Genomic DNA, 24,669 nt, shown 5'->3' on the forward strand with positions numbered 1-24,669 from the left:
GCTGCAAAATATCACCCTCTTCCTCTTTATATCCTCTCTCATATCTTCTCGCTTATTGTTAACACACCAAATGCTTTCCATATTAAGAACCGAGCAGTTTGTCCATGAAGTATGTCAAGCCCCACAATCCCAGTAGCCAACCGTGCCATCCCCAAACCAGCGGGAAAAACACCCACAAGAAGGGCCAGATTATTAAGGGTACATCAGTCGCGGTTGTTAACAAGGGTTTGCGGCGAGGCTGGACGGCGCGAGGTTAATGTGTCCTAATGTGCGGCTGGACGGCAGGAAGGCTAAGGCATAAGTCTGGGGGCGGATTCTGAGAAGGGCCGTAAGTTAAGGCCCGCGCTGCCTTAACTTCACTAAGGCGCCGTTGGCAACGGCCGCGCTACGGCGCCGTATCTCTGCATTCCTTTCACATACTCAAAACTTTTTAAGGCCGCCGTAAGGGGACCTTAGGGCGCGCGCCGCTGCAAGGCGGCCGCGTCTCGGTGGCCAATCAGGGGCAAGTTCTAGTCGGCAAATAGGAAGCGTCGACCAATCGCGGGATGTAAACACAAATTAGCTGTTGTGCGAACGTTCCCGCGGTGCCCACCCTCTCACGACAATGGAGCCTCTCTCCTCACCCCCTACGAAGAAAAGGAGGCCGAACTTTTCGGAAGAGGAGCTATTAATGCTAATAGCACTGACACAAACCTAACCTACCTTTGTTCATAACCTCAGACATTCAGACTATGCCATATTCTATATGCAAGCTATAACACTATTTTTGTGAAAAGTTACCTTCAACATTTATCAGCACTATGGTATATATACAACACTTGCAACACAGTGATGTCCCTGCTCACCCACGCGTGCAAGATACTACGTTGCGAAGGATGGGGGGTGCATCCCCAAGTCTGTAGGATTTAGGAAGGCAAATATGAGGAAAATGGTGTCGTGCGCGTATACTGCATGCATATATATTTACTCCGTCTTCAATTGTGATGCTGTCCATAAAGTATGAGTGCATAGGAACATGGCAACATACCTATCTACTTACTAGTTCTTTGCAACTCCGCATAATAAAAAATGTATCATTGCAAGAGGCAGCGGGAAGCCCTCTCACAAGTTTTCACCAAACTTCCTAGTTACTGTATTACTAAACATCTTACTGGTAGTTCATTCACTTCTTACAGTTGTATAAGTAGTATAACTACGTAAACATCGTTTATATGCACTTCATACCTGTATGAAGGCTGTATGTTCCACTTCTAGCAGCGAAGGCGTGCAGGGAGAGGCCGTAACTCACTTAGGGCGGCCCACACCCGCCTTAACCTGCGGCGCCGTAACTCTCCTTAAAATGGCCGCGCCGATGTTTTGAGTATACCAGCGGAAGCGCTACGGCCAGACTTGCGGCGCCTTAAGCAGATACGACGCCGTAGCCTCGTTTCAGAATCCGCCCCCTGGTGTCAACGGTTATCTCGGCAGCCGTCGCCCCCAACCATGCTTGTCGCTGTCCCGGGCCGCCATGAATAGACGACTAATGAATTTATTCCGTGGGTGTCATCGCTCACAACAGTCCTCGTGCCGCCCAGTTAGTCATGTTGTCAGGAGGGAAGCGACTTGGGTATAAACAGCAACACTACCGCCACGCCATCTGTAGAGCGTCGTCAGGGACACCGACACAAACTATAGGCCTTAGAAATCAGACATCACCACACCACTTCATCCATCTACAGAGACTCGCCATATGCAGCAACACAAATTATAGGCCTTAGAAGTCAGATATCAACACACTACATGACATCATCTATAGAGCCGCACCGTGAGTACTAATACAAACTGCAGCTAATACTTAGATGCCTTTATTTTCTTGTCAGTTTCTCATTTTCGTACCTCAGTTTTTTTTTACAGTAGAGGAAACAGTTCAAGGGCAAAAGAAAGGAAACAATAATGAAAAAAAGCCCGCTACTCAAGCTTAATATCTCAGAGAAGGCTTTGGTTCCTGTGGGTACTAAATGCATAGATGGACACACATTAATGAACAAGAGATACACGCCTCAACATGTAACACGGATGAGCCTTTGCAGGAAACCCAGGCACAGCTAAACAGACTCCATCGTTGCTCATCTAAATAGCCAGGCACATGAAGTCAACAAACACTGGAGGATAAGTACATCATCTGCGTGGTGGAAAGATCGTTTTTATACATCAGGGGCCAGCGCAAGAGGCCAAGATAAGCTTTTGGAGAGATGGGGAAGAGCGTGAAATCACCCCTTCCCCTTCTCTTTTGCCCCCCTCCTCCCCATTCCCCTTCACCCCAGCACTCATAGCTAGCAATCCCAGCATCAGGATCATTTTTACACCTATGCAAAGTTCCAAGATAAACTTTTGAACAGTTAGGGAGAGCGTTGAATCGCCCCTCTCCTCTCCCCTCGTCTCCCTTTCCCAACGCACGCACACCAACGTACAAATATCATTCCCAACATCAAGATATTTTTTTACACACCAGAAGCTAATGCAAAGTCCCAAGATAAGCTTTTGAAGAGATGGGGACAGCGTAAAATCACCCCTCTCCCCTCCTCCTCCTCCTCCTCCTCTCCCTCTGCACTGACACATCACCCCAGCATCAAAAGCAAAGTAAGGCTGCCACACTCCCCTTGACAAGCCTGAGTTACGCACGTCTTTTCCTGTTTACTCAAGGCCGTCGTCCTCTTGTGTACCTGCCTGCCTACTTGGCCCGGCCTCTCCCTGGCGCCACTCACCACCGCAGACACGCATCAACAACGAACTCAGAGAAGCAATTGAGCGCCACACCCTCGGCTATTTACTGCTTATGACCCTTGCTGAGAGACATGACGAGGAGACGAGAAGAAATATAGGAGGACGAGGAGGAGGATGGGGGTGGAGGAGCAGGAGGAGGAGGAAGAGGAGGAGGCAAGTTATGAGTCTTGGTGAGATACATGAGGAGGAGGCGGGGAAAAAAGTAGGAGGTGAGGACAAGGACGAAGAGGAGAAGGAGGAAAAGGAGGGGGAAAGTTTTTGCCGGCCTATCATTGTTATATTCTGTCCTAGTTCAAAACGGTGGATAAGAAAGAAGTTGACCAAGATACTGTTCTTATGACATATCTTTCAACAGTTGTTCCTTTTCTTTTCATGATTTATTCCCAGAAAACTTTGATGGCGAGGCGTTCAATATTCCTGTTCGTTTGTGTTATTTATTTGTGGCTAACAGTATTAAACTATTGCAAAATATATTCGATCCAAATTTGTGATATTGGCTCCCGTACCCTGAATCCCGTGTCACGTTCACTAGACAGTGAATACACCTGTCTAACTCACGGACCAGAGCGGCGGCGGCACCTGTCCCTACTAATTAAGACCCCATCACCGGCGCTCACCCGTAATTATCGCAGTACTGTCGCAAAGAGCCCGGGCCAGGGAAAAAACGGCGCCGGAAGAAAGGTGCGCCGAGTACAGCCACAAAAAAAGAGAAGAAAAGTTGATAATTCTTGGGTAAACTTCTTGTCGCCTTGTCCCGTTGGAATGGCGAGACTGCTAAGAGAAAGAAGAGAAAGAGAGTGAGTTACAGACGAGGAGTATAAGAAAACAGCGTTGGCTTTGTCCCCTTAGCGGCAGCCTGTCACGAAAAAGCACAAAATTATACAGTGGAAGCTTATAAAAAAATGTTTAATTGACATGAAGCGTCCGTGTGTGTTGCGGTGTGTGAGCCTCAGGTATTGCTTGGTTCTCGAAGGGAGTGTTGGTGGGGAGGAGTGTGTGTTGGGTAGTGAGGGGAGGAGAGTTAGAAGTAAGAGAAAGGAGCAGGGTTGAATTATGTAAAAAGTTAGAAAACAGGAGAGATAATACACATGTGGAAGGAAGTGTATGTTGCTTGGTTCTCGGGGAGTGTTGGTGGGGAGGAGTGTGTTGGGTAGTGAGGGGAGGAGAATTAGAAGTAAGAGAAAGGAGCAGGGTTGAATAAGGTAAAAAGTTAGAAAGCAGGAGAGATAATACACATGTGGAAGGAAGTATATGTCAGTGTAGTGGTTGTTGACGTGGAGAAAGTATGTTTGGAAGGCACAGAAGTGAAAGCGCATAAGGAGCTGAGAGACAGGTAGATAGGAAAATAAATAGGTAGATAGATACAGATTGATAAGTAGATAGAGGAAAGTAAGAAAGACTATAGATGTTGGGTGCCAGTTGTGGATGCTCTCTTTCTCCTTCAGTCTTTCTTTTCCTTTCTCTTTTCATATTTCCTCACCCTTTCTCTCTTCACCTTTCTCTTTCCTTTCTTTTTTTATCTTTCCTTATCCTTTCTCTCTTCGCCTTGCTTTTTCCTTCTCTTTTCATCTTTCCTTATCCTTTCTCTTCTTCACCTTTCTTTTCCCTTCTCTTCCATATTCACCCCTTGCAATTTTCTCCACTTTCCCTCCTGTTTCTCTCTTCTTCACCTGTCCTTCACACCTGAGGACAAGGGAGAAAGGAGAGCACAGCAGGTAACCGTCAAATCACTCCCTTCCGCTCCTCTCCCCCGTTCTCCCTTCGCCTTTCCTCCCACCACGCCTCCTTTCTCCCTTCCCATCAGGCCCCCATCACCCATTACATCAGGCCCATTACCTATTACCCGCTGTACTGTAACGCAAGAGATTATAAACATCCCCCTCCTATATTTTAGTTCGATGCAGGTAATGGGTGGGGAAGGAGATGATAAATGGGGGAGGCTCGTTTAGCATAATGAGGGAAGGGGAAGGAATGGGACGTATCGGTAATGGAGAGTGAGGAAAGGGAGAGTGGGTTGAGGGGTGGGGGGAACCTTGCATTTTGTTTACGTAATGAAGGGAATGAAAAGGGAGAGAGGGAGAAGGAGAGAGGGAGGGGGAGAGAGGGACCCATGCATATTATATAGTCAGGAAACACAAAATTAAATGGTTCAGTAAAATTTATGTATCTTTTTTTTGCATCTATGGCGCTTAATCTAGATAGGTTTAAGATATTTGGGTAACCTCTCAACAAATGCAGTATCTTTTGCGTGTTATGAACGTTATATCTGGCGCCCGGAGCGACAACCACGTAAGCGCCAAAACAACAAAAACGAGAAAAATAGCTTTGAAGTTGCGGAACATGCAATTGTGTGTCATTTAAAAGCTAATAATGCCATGTGCATGATTCATTGAGTCAGTAGAGAATAGTAGGTTGTCCGTCTATGGCATACGTTGCCAACGTAAAATATTGAATATTTAATGGCTATAAAGAAGCCTACTACTACTACTACTACTACTACTACTACTGCTGCTGCTGCTGCTGCTGCTGCTACTACTACTACTATAGACTACTACTACTACCCACCCATCTCTTCACCACTTCCCTACCAGTATTAATAAATTTTCGCATCACAGTCATGCTAGGTATACTCAGTATTATGTGACTGTCTTGATAATACCAGGTGAAAGAATAATACAGTCGGCGGCTTGGCGCCAAGGACCGAAGACGTAGCATTATGCGGCGATTATACTATGCGATGGAGTGTAGGTATACTCGTAGATGTCTCATGGCTAATACGCTCATAAAACACTGCATTACTAACTACTTCAAACTTACCAATGCATTAATATTTTGTTATGTTTGTTTGGTGACGCCCGAGATGTTTTGTAGCGCCATTGTATCTGATCAAGATAGTCATCACAGAAATGTCGCCGCAAGTACTGCTCTATAAAGTCAGCTCAACAAATCACTTTTATTTCCCTTAAATTCTTTTGCTTCCAAGCAAGGATTATTACCAGTATGTCTTTACTTAATGTGCTGAGTGCGGGTGTACAATACACACGTGTGCAAGTGTGTATAGGCGGCATACCAAGACAAGACACTTCTTATGGTTGAGCATGATCAGCGCTTCACCCAGCCTTGCAGTTCACAGTTTTATTGCTTGTGGGTGGATCTCGAAAATATTCCCGTGCACTGCCACCAACACAACCGACAAGTGAACACTGAGTGAGTCATGATTGATGGCTGGGATTTCAAGGCCGCGGCGTCCTACATCTCGATTGTTGCCAGTTGCAGTTTTTTTTTCTTTAACCCAACCAATCAACATAGGCTCGACGCCTCACACATCATCTTCTTTGGCGCTCAACAGTTACATAAGTAGCTAATCCTGCTTCATATAATTATTCATAAACCTTGCAGTTACTCTGTTACGTGGTCATTAACCAGGATGTCATAATTATGAGGAAAAAACAAATACAACTTAGTAACCGAGTTTTATTAGAAAATCTCTTGGCACCTCTTATAGTCACAGGCGGAAAAATAGTAATAATTGATGAAACTATAAAGATTTTAATATCAGTAGTAAGACCCGAGAACTGAATACAAAAATAAATTCGAGAAAATAAATAATAGTAATATTAATAATAATAAGTCAGTGTCTCAACATCAGTCAATGATCAGTGAAAAAAAAATACCTATCAACTGAGAGAGAGAGAGAGAGAGAGAGAGAGAGAGAGAGAGAGAGAGAGAGAGAGAGAGAGAGAGAGAGAGAGAGAGAGAGAGAGAGAGAGAGAGAGAGAGAGAGAGAGAGAGAGAGAGAGAGAGGTACTGCCCAAATAGTAGCCCTTCTCGCCGAGAGAGAGAGAGAGAGAGAGAGAGAGAGAGAGAGAGAGAGAGGCTGAGAGAGAGAGAGAGAGAGAGAGAGAGAGAGAGAGAGAGAGAGAGAGAGAGAGAGAGAGAGAGAGAGAGAGAGAGAGAGAGAGAGAGAGAGAGAGAGAGACTCAAAAGTTCGTTATTCCCCTGTACGTGTGTGTGTGTGTGTGTGTGTGTGTAGAAAAAATAATTTACACCAGCATACACTTAAAATGCAGTCACATCGATTATTGCAATATATTTTAGCATAATAATTATTATTATGCTACAATATATTGCAATAATTTGTTTCCTCACATTGTGTTGCACTACTTTCTAGTATTATGAAAACAAAACCATACACAAATGTTTATTTTTATTCCTTATGGTAGTCCAGTGTGTAGTTGTCAACATGATCTTCATCGTTATTAGAGGCATCTATTTGATTATCTTCTTGATTCTGGAAGATGTTCTCATAAAACTGTTGTTCAGCAACACTCAGAAGTGGATACAGTGACCTGATATCTGCCACTTTATCCTGATCAAGTCTGAGAGGACGGTCATATTTGGGAGTCAACTGTATGGTACTGAGGTTGAAGTTGTTGGGACTGTATGGATCTCTTCCTGGCATGAGGCGCATTCTTGTGGCGTTGGTGAAGTTAGTGGCATCATAATCCTGCAGAAGAACATAACCCTCTTTGTACTCCGAGTTGAGAATGATCATCTTTGCGTTCTTGAATGTTGAAGCTGTAGCTCTCCTCCTCGTTACCATCGTCTTCAGCAGGTCTAAATTCAGGAACTTTGACTGGTCCATTTCTTCAACCGTGAAAGTAGAGGCAGCACTTTTCATAACACTGCAGTAATCACGAGGAAGCACCACATTGCCATGTCGTTTCAGGCGTTTTTCAATAAGCCCAAAGGACCTGTCACAACCCATGAATGTATGTCCTGGCACCAAAAAGATGTGTTTGATGTCCTGTATTCGCCCACAATGCAACTCATGGAGATAGTTGAGGACCATGTTTATGTTCTTATTTTGTCCTCCACAGTTATCAGAAAACACAACTAGTTTTTCAAAAGCACATCTAGCATATTCACGAAACACCCAGTCCTTTAAGCAACTAGCAATCTCCACAGAACCACGCTTAGCTACACTTTCATTCCACACATACATGGTTGATTTTTCTGTTTTCAAATTAAATATGCACAAGTTATAAGTCCACATTTTGCGTTTGTAGTAAGAGATTCCAGCTGACAAGCGAGGTGTTGGGAGAGTTTGTTGGAGGTCTACAGCAACTGCACGAACATCATCATCATCATTATTTTTCCATATTTTCATAAGGTTCTGTGCTTCGTCTGCTTCTGCCTTGTGTGCCTGTAAATTCATTTGATGTTCTGCTACCTTCTCCAGGTTTTCAGCATCATTCTTAATTGCAGCATTCAAAGTATCACAAGTGGTACAGGTGTCAGAATCAGGAGGTGCAAAGCAAATGTTGAATTCCTTGGTGAAGACATCACTGTAGTAGCTGAAGGTGACAAACGGTTCATTACTGTGTTCCTTTTCCATCCATTCTACGTATGAATCATAGAGTTTCTTGATGGTAAGGGACGAGTCTAGGTAGCGACGGTGTGGAGCCTTGAAGCGACTGTAGTGGCACGACATGGCAGGCAAAAGTTTGATGTGTTCTCTGACTCGATCCGCCTGCATCCCCACAATTTTGTTTTGAGGAACTCGCCTTCCGCGTTTATCTGCAATTAGGGTTCCGGTCAACGTCATTTTCTTGCTTGCACTTTCAACACGGCTAAAGCCACACTGACACTTGCACGACTTTGTGGCACGCATTGGCACGAACTCGGTCGTGCCAATGCGCAAACTAGTCGTAAACTCGCGTGAAGTGTTCGGAAACTCGTCGCGACTGCATCACATGTCGGGACGAAAATTTTGAAATGTTTTAAATTTTGGCACGACAAATTTTTCGTGACGGGTTCGTTAACTATGCGCAAACTGTTCGTGAACTTGTCGCGAACAGTGCGGGACAATGCAGGAGGATGCGCACCAGTGCGTGCCAGTGCGCGCCATGCCACGACATGCACGACCTGCCACGCATTGTTCACGAACTGTTCACGAACTGTTCACGACAAGTTTGCGACATGTTTACGCATTGGTGCGCGTCACAGCATGGTCGTGCGTTACCCCTGACACGGTCACGTGTACTTCACGCCTTGATGGCACGAACAGTTCACGACTAGTTCACGCACTTCACGAACAGTTTGCGCTTGGCACGAGCAGTTCACGACGAGTTTGCGAGTAGTTCACGACTATTGCGCAACTATTGCGCAACAGTGTCGCTCGCGTCAATGCGGGGGTATATAATAGCCACTTCTCGCCATTCCACAACTTGCCAGCAAGCAGACAACATGCCGAAGACGAAACAAATAGGTGGAAGAGCAAAGCAGAGAAGGCCACAAGCCGACAGGCCAGAAAATATTGGAGCAGATCCAGAGCCAGAGACCGCTGAGAGAGATAAGTCCCTCCAGTCATCCATATCAAGTGTCGATGGCATCCCTGAGACACAGCAGGATACACTTGACACCCAGAGACAGCCATCCAGTGAGGAAGAGGCTACCCGGCAGCAGAAGAAGCGGGTCCGGGTATCCAAGAAGGAAATCCCTGAGTACCGCTGGACAGATGAGGGGGAGAGGGGGTTGGCTGACCTCATCAAGGAATACCCCCAGCTGTATGACAAGAAGCAAAAGGAGTGGCTTAACGTGGCGACCAAGAACAGCCTGTGGAACCGAGTCGGAGAGCAGCTGAATCCCCCTGCCACTGGTCCCCAATGCAAGAAGCACTACGAGAACATGCGCACCAGGGTGGGGAAGATCTTGAAGAAGGAGAAGAAGAGTGGGGCAAGCCAGCCTGAGAGGAGTGCCCGTGACGACGAGATCATGGAGACTTGGAGTTTCTTAACACAGCACATCGTTCGGGGAAAGACAGTCCCCAGTGAGCAGTTTGCTGTCCCCGAGTCAGCCACAGTGACGAGCAGCGACGATGAGGATAATGATGTCCAGTCTACAGGGTCCCAGAGCCAGGCATTTACTACAACAGGCAAGGGCAAGGGGAAGCGGTCCAGGCCCACAACAACAGAGACAGCCACCACAACCGCCGTCACTACCACCACATCGGGGGTCACCCACATTGACCTCAGTGAAGCTGTCAGGCAGGTGAGAATCCCAATGTCACTAGTTGTAGATTGTATTCCAGTTTGTTCCATTTCTCTTGACATGACATGTGCAATATGATGCAATCAAATGCTGTACTAACTGGTGCCAATGTCTGTATGTTTCAGATCCTCTCCAAAGCAGACTCCCAGGGCGCCAGCCACTCCTACACCGGCCACCAGAAGATCGTCCATGATTTCGTGTGCCTGCTGGAAGGGCACATGCAGGGCATCCCGGAGGAATCCTGGCACGAGTTCCAGATTGACTGCCTCAACCTGGTCCACCGTTACAGGCAGCGGCGTCCGCTCTTCCAGCAATCACAGCAACAACCACCCATGATCTGGCAAGGCCCACAGCAGCAGCAACCCTGGCAGCCCCTTCAGCAGCAGCAGTTCTGGCACCCCCCTCAACCGGCCACCTGGCAGGCACCGCCACAGCAGCAGCAGCAGCAGCAGCAACCTCCAGCAAGTCAGCCAGCACCTCAACCCTTGTTGCCGCCCCAGCCACCACTGGCCTCCCAGTCTTAAGGCCAGTCGTCCTGGACACGGACCACTGAGTGGGAGCCACGGATGCCACCTGCCCCGTCAGCGACTCTTGTCCAGTCGCCATCACCAACCCCTTTAGTGTCGCCGTCAGTCATCTTAAAGACACCTGTGACATCACCCAGCTTCCCGGGCCTGACCCCAGGGTCGGTAGGCAGCATCCTAGAGAGGAGTTCACCCTCAACCCCCTTCACCTCCAAGGACCTTAACACCCCGAAAGTCCACCGTGTATCCCCAGGCAGCGGTCCCAGCATCAGCAAGGACACTGAGTGAGACACTTTGAAAATGTTGTTTGTTGTTTTCATGTTAATAAAGTTGACTACTTTAAAACACTTGTTTTCATTTTCACATTAAAATAAAGTTAGCCACAAATAAAAGAGACACCAAAAAGGAAAAGAAAAGAAAAATAAACGAGAAAGATTTTATTTCAATAGTGGTACAAATATAGATGCAGCTCATGGGGATACCATTCTTTCTTGCCAAGGGACGGCACCAGCAGGGGACATGTAGTAATGTGACAGGTAGTCTCGCTGATCCTTCGCCTCCCTCGCTGAATGGTGGCCTGGTAGAGGCATCAGCCCCAGCAGCTGCTGGTCGAGTCTCCATCTACCAGGGATCAGATCATATGTGTCCGGATCTTCGCGGTCCACTTCTGGAATTGCATGTGGGTATCTGATGAGGAGGAGGTTGTGTAGGACACAGGCGCACATGGTGATCAGGTTGATGTTGTCGGGGTGCTGCTGCATTGTTGTCAAGAAGCAACGGAACCTGTGAGACAAGATTCCAAAGGCATTCTCCACAACACGACGGGCACGAGACAATCTGTAGCTGTATATGCGTTCTCGATGGACCTGTGATCGGTGGGAGAATGGTTTCATCATCCAGGTTCGGAGTGCGAAGGAGTCATCCCCTACGAAGTGATAGGGCACTGGCTTATCATCATTAGGGAGCGGTTCTGGTTGAGGCACTCCAGCTCTGTGGTCTTCTACAGCATCATGCAGGGAGCAGTTACTCCATGTTCCTCCATCCGATGCACCACCCTCTGCCCCAACATCCACATACAGGAACTTGTAGCCAGCATCTGCCACTGCCATCAGTACAATGCTGTGGAAGCCCTTGTAGTTATGGTATTTTGAACCAGCATTGGGTGGCTTTTTCATGGCGATGTGCTTGCCGTCTACAGCTCCCAGACAGTTGTGGTAGTTCCATCTGGAGCTGAACTTGGCAGCAACTTCCTTCCACATCTTTTCAGTTTTGGGGCAGCGGAGCACTTCGTCCTTGTAGACCGCGATGATGGCTTGACACACCTTGGGTATAAACTTGCAGATTGTACTTGCTTCAACCCTGAAGCTGAACTGCAGACTTGGATAGGAATTTCCAGTGGCTAGGAAGCGGAGGGTGGCAGCCAGCTTGAGTCCAACTGGAAGCGGTTCCCTCATGAAGGTGGACTGTTTCTGGAGGCGAGGGTTAACTTCTCAACCATCTCTTGGAACAGGTCAGGTGTGATTCTGAGGTAATTCTTGTAGCCCCTTGGATCTTCCTTGTGGAGTTCAGTCAGTAGCGTGTCATACTGTCCAAACTCCTGTCTTCTGGCCAACCATTTCCTGACCCACACTTTCCTTGGTGTCCTTCTTCGAGGTGGGGTTGCCTTTTCTTCATCTTCTGCCTCTTGCACCCTTTTCTACTGCTCTTCAACAATGGCTAGAGCAGCCGCCAGGTATAGGCATCTTCTCTTCTCTGCTACGACGCTGTCTCTGGAATTCAGCATGTTGTCTCTTCCACAGGCAATCCAAAAATGACGCCAGGGGTGGGGAGGCCCCCTTTTTATATGGCGTGCCCAAATCGCCACGACGGCCTCCGAATAGCGCAAACTCGTCGGGCCAATGCGGGAAGTGCGTAAACTTTGCGCGAACAGTGCGTAAACTATGCGTAAATACGTCGTGCCAGTTCGTGTCAATGTGGGCACTATTGGGCGCGCATTCGTAACCTATGCGTGAATAGTGTGTGAAGTCGTCGTGAACAGTGCGGGAACAGTGCGGGAGCCTCCCGCTGCGTGCCACCAAAATGGCACGCATTGCCACGACACAGTTCGTGGCAATGCGTGCCACAAAGTCGTGCAAGTGTCAGTGTCACTTAAGACTAAGGCCATGCATACTGGCAAATCCTCTTTTGCAAACACTATGTGAGGCACCGTTAATCATCACACTGTAGAGAAAAGTATGGCTACGCCTGCTGACTTCTGCCAGTGTACGCTTTCGCTTGATGGGCACAGTCTTCACCAGTTTTTGAATATAGGCGTTTTGGAGTTCATAATCTCCTAGTGCCCAAAAAGCTTCAAATATGGCTCGAATTCCTTCACGTCCTACCCTGTCAAAACACCCGTCAGCACAAGGAGGGCCAATAGCACGGGCTGCTACATGTCTGTTTGTTTTCACACTGATGTAAGCCTCACCAACATTTCTCTTGTGTTTTGCAACATTTTTTTTCCACACTGCTGGATTCCTGGTGCGTTTTCTTCCACGGGAAGGTTCAGGCACGTCACCGTCACTATTGTCATCATGGCTGACGCGCTCGCCGCCAGCATCAACTTCAGCTGCCTCGTCAGACGACATCTTTGCACGTCAATAACCTGAGGAAAAATTTGTATGATAAATAAATTTTAAACAAACAACACACACACACACACACACACACACACACACACACACACATGGTTTATAGGTAACAATAATAAGGTTGACATCGCAACGTCGAATAACACAAAGGTTCATTAGTGGTGATGATCAGACACTGCATGTTTTTTTGTTTTGTTTTTTTTTTGTCATTGAAAAGGCGTTATAAGGTTAATTGGCATTGTAAGGATGATTTGAGCCCGTGAGGATGACAGATACTATGAACCTGACAAGTAGGCTACTGTCAGGTTTATTGGCACTGTGAGGGTACTGAGGTTGACATGATGTACATTGTACGGCTAACTGACACTATAAGGTAGATAGACATTCAGATACTCAGGTTGAATAACACTGAAGCATGAACTTGTAACAGACAGTGAGACAGACAAACATATACTTACTCAGGTCTGGCCGAGACATCGGTGGGGGAGTGGAGGCTGGAGACGCGTCGATGACTGATGGCGGCTGTTGATTGAATACGCCTAATTGTCAAGGTGCAACCTATTATTTTAGTGGTGAGGACGCAAAAGTAGCAATGTGATTTTTGTGCCCAAAATGGAATTTTCGATGCGTGATTTTGTGTTTTCTCGGACATATTCAAAGCTAAAATACTCGAAAAACTAGTAATGAGGAAATACCTCCATATGATAGAATTTAGTAAGAAGATGTGTTACTTAGTATTTGCTTGACAATTTCTAATAAATATTGAATATTAGTGTAACATTGTGTAATTTTGTGTAATTTTGTCACGTATCATCATCCCACGCCCACCTTCCCCACTCTCGTCTTCCCCCTAGAGGGGTTATAGTGGGTAGGAATAATGATGGATGATGATGAGTCATAGTGAGAAGATGTGATGCTGGATGATGACAGGATAGTGGTGATAAGTGGTGATGCATGATGTTGGGTAGGAACAGTGTTGGATGGTCATAGGTAATGTTTGGGAAAGTTGCTGAAATAATAATGATAATACTTAATAATAATAATGATAATAAAAATAATAATAATAATAATAATAATAATAATAATAATAATAATAATAATAATAATAATAATAATAATAGCCTAACAAAAGTAGGCTATGCGCAATAAAGCATAACAATTAATACTGAGTTAAAAAATCGTACTATGAATGATGATTTATGACAAAATAGCCTAATAAAATAAATATATGCACTGATATGCTATTTTATTGTTACAGATTATCGATAAATTTTTGAGTAACAGTTTCTATTCAAGTCAAAAGTGGCGCGAAATGTCTGAGATTTGCGCTCGTAGCTGTGTTCTACATGGAACCAAACTGATTTCATGTCATTATGCATAATTATTATTCATTTACGTATTGGCAGCAGTTGTTTGGTATTCACTTTCATATTTTTCATTCAGTTTTACACAACGCATTTACCCATATATGGATGAAACCATCTCGGGTTCCCTTCTAAATGTATAAATCTTTCGTCTTTAACTAAAAACTTTCGTGACTCGATGAGTCAAAGAATTGTTTAATGGCATTCAGTTGAAGTTACTCCTATCCGCAAGCAGTCTATCATCGTTCTTATATTATTATTAAGACAGATATCCTTCCTGTAGAGTGGTATTATAACTCCAATGTCCCTTCCTCATGATCTGTGCGAGGAGAGGCGGTGCTGAAAATGTGGGAGAAAATGTGTATGCGCTACTTTAATTATTGCTTCTTTTCATATATTTTTTCTCGCGTGATTATTTTATATTAGTGCTTATGTGATGCAGAATTTCCTTAGGAAGAAGATGGTGGTCCCCGTTTTTCATAATATTGTGTGATAGTGTCAGGACGTCCAGTGGGAGTGAGGTGTGTGAGTTGTCACATTTCGGCGCGGAGCCATGCCTCACATTCCTTTTTTAAAGAAAACGTAAGCACCGAGGACTCACTCAAGTTGTAGTTTCCGCCTGAGATACCCTTTTTTAAAATTGAAATTAGAGTATTTAGTTTATAGGAAACATGTAAATGCTAAACACCGCCAAATAGATCGAGAGTTGCTTTATTTCATTCGATCATTATCTCATTTTTGACCGCGATGTCGCTTACGTGGTTGTCGCTCTGAGCGCCACATATATAGATGTCATGTCATGGCGTGGAAGTGAAGTAGGTTAAAGAATGTTATTAACGGTATTTATTTACCTCGCTCGATTTCGATATGTTAAAAAATATAACTTTCAACATCGATTGCAGAAGCGTCTCCCTAATGCAGCATCCTTAAATTTTCTGCAAGATCAGCTCGTCTTCTTTAGATACGACGGTACGCTTGTCGTTGGGCATATCAATAATTTGTATGATGCTTTGAGTAAGTTAGGAAGCAATGTGATGGCGGTAATGTATGATGGGGACGTGAAGGGCAGTAGTATTGGGACATGGTAAGAAGGAAGTATCGTGTTAGAGGTGAATGTATGATTGGAAAGTGATGGGATGTGTCAGGTAAGAAGCATTCTGTTGGCGGTAAGGTATGGGAGGAAGTGCAGGACAGCGGTGATGGGACATGGTAGTTAGAAAGCATTGTGTTGGAGGTAATGTATGGGAGGAAGTGCAGGACAGCGGTGATGGGACATGGTGAGTTAGAAAGCATTGTGTTGGAGGTAATGTATGGGAGGAAGTTATGGGGAGCGGTGATGGGACATAGTAGGGAAGTATTGTATTTGGCTATAATGTATCGGAAGGAAGTGATGGGCAGGTAAGGCCATATTGAGAAGGAAGCATCGTGTTGGCGGTAATGTATGGAATAGAGTGAGGGGCAGCGGTGATGGGACTTAGGCAAATAACAGGCCTTTACGGACCCCTTCACCGTGAGATTTTGTACCATTACCCATTCCCATTATGCCTTATATACATTTTTCTCATTTGTAAGCTCATTTTCATTTTCTGCGGCATCTTGGTCAGGAAATTTGGTCAGTTTTTTTTGTTTGTTTGCTCCTACAATATTTTTTTTCCAATTACATGTATTTTTGCCTATTTCTATTACACTTAATATGCTTTTTCTTCTCATTCGTATTTTGATCTCGTTTTTTCTCCGGTGTATCTTCATTATGTAATTTTATTTTTTGTCCATGATGTTATTTTTCTGCATACATTATTTTTTCCTACATGTATTTTTGTTTTACTCAGCTCTCAACAACATTCTTCTTTATCTCTTAATACTACTTAAAACTATATATTTTTTCTATTCATTTCCTGTTTACACCATTTCTGCGTTTTCCTTTATCATGTAACTTAGCTCACAACATAATATCGCTTCTTTATATTTCTTAATAATGTTTCGACCGCAATATCAATCTCTACTACCTCATAAATCACACTCATTCATACAAACATACATACCCTCTACCCCCTCCAGCTGCCTGACCCATACACCTTTACACACCATTATACTCTTCCCCACCCCCTTATTACCTGCACGTAAGGCAAGGTAAGGTAAAGTAAAGTAAGGCGAGGTCAGGTCGCCCCACATGTAGCAGACAGGTAACGTTAACACGCCCTCCTGGAAACACGTCAATGTTTGCTGCAAATTCCCTGAAAACATTAACTTAGAAGGTAAACAGTTTTCTCCCTAGCCATTAGTATCTCCCTCTCCTCTCTCTCCCGACTGTTTCTCCCCTTTATCTTTCTCATCTCTTCCCTTCCCATCCTCCTTCGATTAATGGTCCCCCTTTTTCTTTCTTTTGTTGTTTTTTCTTCTTTCTTCCCTTTTCCTCTTCTCCCCTTTAACTTTTTTCTCTCTCATCTTTCTTACTTTTTCTTCCCATACTTCCCCCATCCTCTTCTCTTTACATTTAAGTGAGGGAAAAAAGGGATTTGGAGGAAGGAAGGGCGGTACAGTGGGTAAGGGAGGGAGGGAGGGAGGGCAGGGAAGGGAAGGTCAGGAAGGAAATTGACAGTCAAAAGTAAACCAATTTCTCCATTTTCTTTACCTTTAAGGGAGGGTAGGGATGAGTGGATAAGGGATTGAAGGAAATGGGGAGGGGAGAACGAGTGATAGGGAAGAGAAGAGAAGGAAAGGGAGAGGAAGGGGCGGCAAAATAAAGGAAGGGAAAGGAAGAGAAGGGAAGGAAGAGAAGGAAGGAAGGAAAAGGGAAGGATGAAAAAGGAAACTGCAGGGAAGAGAGAAGAGTGTCAGGGAAGGTAGGGGTAGTAGTGAGTGGGGAGAGAGTTTAAGGGTTGAAGAGGAAGGTAAATTGACAAGGGCTGGACACGAAGGTAACTCGACAAGGACTCGTATTCGACATCACGTGATTAGGCGATTCGCTGCGCCATTTCGGGTCCTTCGTGCCGTTCCTCTCCCCACACACACACAGACACACAAATAGACACTTCGACTCACCTGTCTTGGCACTGATTGTATTTAAAAGGTTCTTCTTAAGGGGAGGAGTGGGGTGGATAGGGGGGAGGAGGGGGAGGCGGCTGCGTGTAATGGACAGATAATGGAGAGGAAATCAAGGTGTGTACAGGTGCAAACACGATTGTAATGAAGGGCTTGATTGTAAATACCTGGCTTAGGGCGCGCACACACACGTACACACACACACACAAACACACACACACACCATCACCACCCCTGCCATCATAAACCACCCTAATATCCCCTCCCACAAAGCCCTTTCATTAGAGGCTCAATATTCACCCCTTCCCCTCTTCCCCTTCCTTTCTACCGCCTCTTAACCCTGTCATTCACCTCTCCTTCCCTCAGTGTGACGGAGATGAGCACCGAGGCCACGCGCAGCTTAAAACATGCCTTAAACTTTACCCTTATCTCTTACATTCCTTTTCCATGATCCTTCCCTTTCCATTCCTTTCCTTTCCTTCCCCTTCCCTTCCCTTCCCTTTCCTTCCTCTCCCTACTTCTTATTTCCCTTCCCCATACCCGTATATCCTTTCCCCTTATTTATCTTTATTTATTTTCTAGTTTCTGAAGAGTATCACCATAACTATCATTATTGTAGTAGTAGTAGTAGTAGTAGTAGGGGTAGTGGTAATAGCAGGTAGTCGCAGTTTAGGTTAGCCCCCCATAGAACACCCATCACGTCGTTTTCTTGACATGAACGATCGGCCGCAGATACCAAATTTTCACGTCGTAAAACTCTAAAAGGGCTTTGCATAATGACGTACTGACCGTCTCCCTTCTCCCTTCCCTTCCCTTCCTTACCTTACCCTATATCTCCTCCCCTTTCCCATACCCATACATTCCTCCCCTTTCTCTTCTTTTCCATTCCTTTCCCTTCTCTTCCTCTTCCCTTTCTCTCTTCCTCTCTGTTCCGTTCCCTTCCCTTCCTTACCTTACCCTATCTCCTCCCCTTTCTCTCTTTTCTTTATCATTCCTCTCCCTTCTCGTCCTCTTCCCTTTCTTTCTTCCTTTCTGTTTCGTTCCCTTCCCTTCCTTACCTTACCCTATATCTCCTCCCCTTTCTCATACCCATACGTTCCTCCTCTTTCTCTCTCTTCTTTTCCATTCCTCTCCCTTCTCGTCCTCTTCCCTTTCTCTCTTCCTTTCTGTTCCATTCCCTTCCCTTCCTTACCTTACCCTGTATCTCCTCCCATTTCCCATACCCATACATTCCTCCCCTTTCTCTCTCTTCCTTTCCATTCCTTTCCCTTTTCTTCTCCTTCCCTTCCTCTCTTCCTTTCTGTTCCGTTCCGTTCCCTTCCCTTCCCTTCCTTTCCACAGCATTCTCTCTCCCCTCCTTTTCCACACCAATAAATCCCACTCCTTTCTCTCCTTTCCCCTTCCTTCCATTCCCTCCACCTCCTCCTCTTCTCCCCTCCTCTCCTCTCTCTCAGGTTCATTATAAGTAGGAAAAGCGGCGAGATATATATCGTCGGAACCGTCCTGCAAAAGCCTATTAATTTTGAGTTTATGGCGGGCAGTGCAGGTGAATGGGGCCGCTAATTAGCTTACCTGAGGCGTCTAATATGGTGCCTCAACCCCATACATCACCCATTCCTCACTTTCACCCCATTCTTTCCTCTCCTCTTCCTCCTCCTCCTCTTCTTCTGCAGTGCCCCCTTTTCTCTCCCTTTCTCGTATACCTCTCTCTGTCTTCCTCCCTTTCTTCATTCCTCTTGTAACACCTGAGCTCCCTTTCTTCCTGACAGTGAGAGGGAGGAGGAGAGGGAGAGAGGGAGAGAGCCTTACAGGGATAGCAATTGAGGGTGAATAGAAGGGAGGTAAAGGGAGGAAGAAAGGAGGGAGAGAAGAAAGGCGGTTACATCAGGTTCTCTTTGTTGGGGTATAGCTTTTCTTGTCTTTGCTTGTTTTCATTCTTCGTTTTTTCTTCTTTGTTATTTTTTATGTGTGTGTGTTTGGTTCGTCTTTGTGTGAGGTTCCTATGCAGCGTGGATTGTATAAGTATTGTTTGATGGTGTCTCTGTATCCTCATTTTCCTATTGATTTTAGTTTTGTTTATTGTTTTTATTGTATTTCTGTTTTATTTATATTGCCTTTTATGTTACTTTTATTCAGGGAGAAGGACGAGGAGGAGGAGGAGGAGGAGGAGGAGGAAAAGAAGAATAACCCCTCCTCCTCCTCCTCTTCCTCCTCATCCTTCTTCCTTTTTTTCTCCTCTTTCTCTTCTTCCTTATCGTTCTTTACTTTTCTCCTCCTTTTCTTCCTCATCGTTCTTCCTTTTTTTCTCATCCTCCTCTTTCTCGTCTTCATTGTTTATATATTTACTACTTTATTTATTTATGATTTGTTTTCTATTTCTCCTACATATAAATGAGCAAACGTTTCTTTTATCATCATCTTTCTCTTCTTATTTAGTATTGCTTATATGATTTTAAGCTATTGAGAGTTGACTTTACGCCCATCTTTACGTCTATGCTTATTCACCTAACCAATTCAGCGTCAAACCTGTTTATTTCCATTCAAAAAGAAAGAAAATATATAAATTGTTGGAGTCTCCCAGAATAAGTCTACGTTTTCTTCTCTCCCCGAATCTCCAACCGGCTGCCTCACGTTCGATTCTGAATACATTATCGTACGGAAGAGAGAGAGAGAGAGAGAGAGAGAGAGAGAGAGAGAGAGAGAGAGAGAGAGAGGTCAAAGTATCGTTATATTCGTCTAGTGTGTGTGTGTGTCTCTGTGATATATCTTGAACGATTATATATTTTTTTCCTCCTTGTATTACTCTTGGTCTTAGTTGCGTTTTCTTTTGCGAGGAATAAACGTCACTCAAGAATTTTACGACTCGGTGATATTTTAGGATTTCATTTGTTTTCGTCTCATTTTCACTTACCTGCGACTTGGGTTTTATTTTACCTGAGTTCGTGTCTTACTGTGGTGGTCTTTTTTTGTTGCTGTTGTTGTTGTTGTTGGTGGTGGTGGTGGTGGTGTTTTTGTTCGTGTTGTTTTTGTTATTGTTGTTGTTGTTGTTCTTGCTTATTGTTGTCAGGGATCTCTCGCATTCAAACGCCCTTCCTTCCTTCCTTCCTTCCTTTCTTTCTTCTTTTCTTCGTCATTCTTTTCCATCTCCTTCTACTCCTCCTCTTCCACCTCCTACTCCATCTATATAAATGCTCTCCTTCTTTTACTCCTTTTTCTTTCTTTTCCCCTTCTTTCCCTCCTTCTCCTCCTCCTTAGCCTTCATCACCATCACCATCACCTCCATTTCCTTCTTTTCTTCCCCCCTCCTCCTCCTCCTCTTCTTCATCATCATCATCACCATTATCATCATCATCATCATCATCATCATTATAGTCTGTCCTCTCAATCTTCAGTTAACCATTCTTCCATCAGACATCCTTTAGACATCCTACGGTAAAGCATTCTTCAGTCAGACATCCTTCGATCAGTCATCCTTCGGTCAGACATCCTACAGACAGCCATCCTTCAGTTAGCCATCCTTCGGTCAGACATTCTTCCATCAGACATCCTACGGTCAGATATCCTACGGTCACATATTCTTCGCTTGCAGTGGCTTCGTGCGTCCAGGGAGGGAGTCTAACGTTAATGTTGGCGCGGTGGACTAAGTGTGTTTGAGTTTATCTTAACGACCACTAATTTACGAGATAATCCACCTGCCGTGTAAACTAATACTTCTCGATCCACCGCCAGAGGGCCACGGCTTGCTGCTTCCTCCTGCCTTCTTCCTCTTTCCTTCTTTATTTTTTTCTTTCCTCTTCTTTTTCCTGCATATCTATATTGTTCCTTCCTCTTTCCTCCTCTTATTCCTGCATTTCTGTTTACTTCCTTCATATGTTTCTTCTTGTCGCTGTTCTCCTTTTCCTCCTGCCTCTAAACTCTTTCTTTTCGTTGTCATTCTCCTTTTTCTCGTCCTTCTATCACCATTAACTGTTTCTCGTCTTCGCCGCCCTCATTCTCCTCCTCCTATACTTCTTCTCCCACCTCTTTCTCTTTCTCGTATGCATCTTCTCACTCTTCCTCTTCATCTCCATTTTTCTTTATACATTATTCACTTCCCCTCTTCCCTACCCCCTCTTCCCTCTAATCTCTTCTCCTCACTGACATACCTGTCCATCCTGCAACAACCCCATTCTCTTAATCTAGCAGTTTCTCTCCCATTCTCCCTCTACTTAGTTCTCCATTCCCTCTTCTCTTCCCCTATAAAACTATCTCCCGTGCCCCTCACTTAACTCTCCATCCTGCCTCCCCATCTTCCCTTCCCCCCTTCTTCACCCCACCTCAAGATATGCCAAAGTAGACATAATGAATCTGCGAGCCCTGCCACGCCCTCTGTCCGCCCCGGATACCTGATGGCCGCCCGATTACCTCGCCGGCGACGCTGACGTGTGTCGCCACCAAAGTTGCGGCGGCGGGGGGGCGATTGGGGGCGTGGGGGGCGGTATGGGAGGGGGGCGGGTGGAGAGGGTGAAGGTGACGCAGCCTCGCCCAGTAAGAAGAATATAGGATGGAAACGGTGGAAGAGAGATGTCCTCTTTCATTCTTTTATTCTTTTCTTTGTTTTTTTTTTGTAATAGCAGCAATAGTAACAGTGATAATAGTAATAGTAATAGCAATAATAGTAGTAACAGTAGTAGTAGTAATGCTTGTCAGGTTTAAGTGTGATGATGATTTGAAAAAAAAAATGCAATAAAAAAAGATTAATAAAGGCCAAGACTAAAGGCGACAGAATAAATCAGCAAGCACTTACTCCTTGATCCTCCGAGTCAATAAATAATGATCTTAAGAGTCCTTGATCCTGTTTAGCGAAGGACACCCGGCAGGAGGGGAGGTCCTTCATGATCCTGACAACCTCACCACCTCGCCCAATAAAAGCCTGACGGAGGAGCGTTATCAGGGTGGAGCAGGAGGAGGAGGAGGAGGAGGAGGAGGAGGAGGAGGAGGAGGAGGTGCTGGTACTGGTGATGAGTAGAATATGATAATGGTGATGAAGGAAAAGAAGAAAACGAAGAAGTAAAAGAAGAAGAAGAAGAAGAAAAAGAAGAAGAAAAAGAAAAGAAGAAATATAAAGAAAGGAATAGAGCGAAAATAAAACAAAGGAAGAAGATACAAAAGAGAAAGGAAAAATATGAAAGAAAAAAATAAAAAGGAAAAGAGAAAACATCAGGAAAAATGAAGAAAAATGAATATTGTTGACAAAAAGGAGCAATTACAAAAGGAAGAAAAAGAAGAGAGGAGAAAGAAGACAAGCAAAAGAAGCAGGGAACCACTTTTATATATCTCGCACCCGTTTTTTTTTTGTTTACATGTAACTTATTTTAATGCACTTTCTAATCTACTTAACGTGTGGCTTTTAAGTTTAAGAGGGCAGAGTGAGCAGCCTTGACAAACCCCTGGGCTAAGAAAACACTCGGAAGCAATAATCTTTTTATTTTCACATCTCTTTACATTTTCCTAATTTTCACTAGTTCCCTTTTATTTTTACAAACTTTCCTTTATATGGTTAGAAAGCCCATTGAGTTCTCCATATTTTCTTATTATTACCATTACCACACCTTTCTTCATTATTGAGCTATGGCCCCATGAATTAAGAAGACACATAGCAAAACATTCATTATTTCTAAACAGTAAGAAAAGTGGAGTTCTCTTAATATTTTTCTTTTATGGTTCTTCACCCAAACTCCTCCTCCTTCTCATTCTCATTCTTCTCCTCTTTTCTTTCTTTTCTTTTTGTCCTTGTTTTGTTTTGTTCTGTAAGTTAAGTGAAGATCCCATTATATTTATCTCTTTTATATTTCTTCATCAAAGCTCCTCCCTCTCTCTCTCTCTCTCTCCTCCTCTCTCTCTCCTCTCTCTCTCTCTCTCTCTCTCTCTCTCTCTCTCTCTCTCTCTCTCTCTCTCTCTCTCTCTCTCTCTCTCTCTCTCTCTCTCGCTCTCTCTCTCTCTCTCTCTCTCTCTCTCTCTCTCTCTCTCTCTCTCTCTCTCTCTCTCTCTCTCTCTCTCTCTCTCTCTCTCTCTCGCACGCACAGGTATCAATAACACGTGATTTACCTGAATTTACCTGAACTCTGCAACGCCAAGGTTCTTCTAAGGCTCCGACGACGCCAGTTTTCCTCTTCGCTTAAGGGGAGACTCACCTCTCGGAGCCTCAGTTTTAGATCTGAATTACAATAAAATGCTGGGCGTGCTTTGATTTAGGTAGCAAGAAGGGCCGTAAAGAAACATATACCTCCTTGGCTCAAAGAGAGAAAGAATTTTGAGGTCAGGGGGCGCGAGGGAGGGGACGGAAGGAGTAGGAAGGAGAGGGAGGGTCCTGAGGGGCGGGGAGGAGTCCTATAGATGAGCAGGATCCGCCCCGTCTGCATAAGGAAAGCTTAGGACCACAGACAAATCGGTTTAGTAGATCCGGGAGAGGGTTAGAAAGAAGGAAACGTCGGTGAAGTTAGTGATGGGGAAGGAAGGAAGAGGTGGAGGAGAATGTGGAGGTGGTGGTAGAGACTGTAAAGTTAGGGCAGGAGATGGTGGAGATGGAGAGGGAGGAGGAAGGAGGAGAAGAAGAAGGGGAAGAAGAAGAAGAAGAAGTGGAGGAGATGGAGAAGAAGTAGCAGAAGAAAAGAGGAGAAGAAGAAGAGGAAAAAGAAGACGGAGGAAAAAGAAGAGAGAAAAAAGAAGAAAAGACGAAGAAAATAGAAGATAAAAAAAAGAGGAGGAAAAAGACGGCGGAAGAAAAAGAAAAAACGAAAAGGAAACGACGAAGAAAAATAAAAAGAAAAGAGAAGGAGAGGAGTTTTGATAAAGCACATTAAAGAAAAACACTAAAAGGAAAAACAAATAAACCACAGGAAAAGTAAAAACAAATCAACCAAATCAAAATACAAGTGTCTGAAAATAATATGAAAGCTCCAATGACAAACGGATTAAAATTAACATGTTTTGAAATCCTGCTCACTCCCTTTATTGCCTCGTACGCCACGCATGAGAGAGGGAAGGCGTAAGATCTCTTGATAGCGTTACTGAGACTGACAAGGCGTGACCGAACCCGCGCTACCAGTCAGCCAGTCCACCAGCAAACCAGTCAGCCAGTCAAGTCCAGCGCGAGAGACTTGACTGGGGACTGCATCCGAACTGACTCCAAAACTGTTTTTCTTTTCTTACGCGGACGAAAAGAAGATGGCATTGAGCGATCTTTCTTTCTTATTTTCTTCGTTTTTTCCTTCCTTCCTTCATCCCTTCCTTCCTTTTTTCTTTCGTTTTCTT

At 44.7% G+C, this 24,669-nt stretch overlaps 2 protein-coding genes across 2 annotated transcripts; one reads left to right on the forward strand and one right to left on the reverse strand.

Moving 5' to 3' along the window:
- Positions 1-8,778: 8,778 nt before the first annotated feature.
- Positions 8,779-10,355, forward strand: LOC127000297 (uncharacterized). The gene is made up of 2 exons (XM_050863838.1): positions 8,779-9,816; positions 9,942-10,355. The coding sequence occupies exons 1-2, from the start codon at positions 8,953-8,955 to the stop codon at positions 10,338-10,340; spliced, it is 1,263 nt and encodes a 420-aa protein (XP_050719795.1). The 5' UTR covers positions 8,779-8,952; the 3' UTR covers positions 10,341-10,355.
- Positions 10,356-10,810: 455 nt separating this feature from the next.
- LOC126998251 (putative nuclease HARBI1) lies at positions 10,811-11,794 on the reverse strand. Its single transcript, XM_050859735.1, has one exon. The coding sequence runs from the start codon at positions 11,792-11,794 to the stop codon at positions 10,811-10,813; it is 984 nt and encodes a 327-aa protein (XP_050715692.1).
- Positions 11,795-24,669: the final 12,875 nt, after the last annotated feature.

The sequence above is a fragment of the Eriocheir sinensis genome, chromosome 2 (genome assembly GCF_024679095.1).
Source record: "Eriocheir sinensis breed Jianghai 21 chromosome 2, ASM2467909v1, whole genome shotgun sequence".
NCBI classification, from domain to species: Eukaryota; Metazoa; Arthropoda; class Malacostraca; order Decapoda; family Varunidae; genus Eriocheir; species Eriocheir sinensis.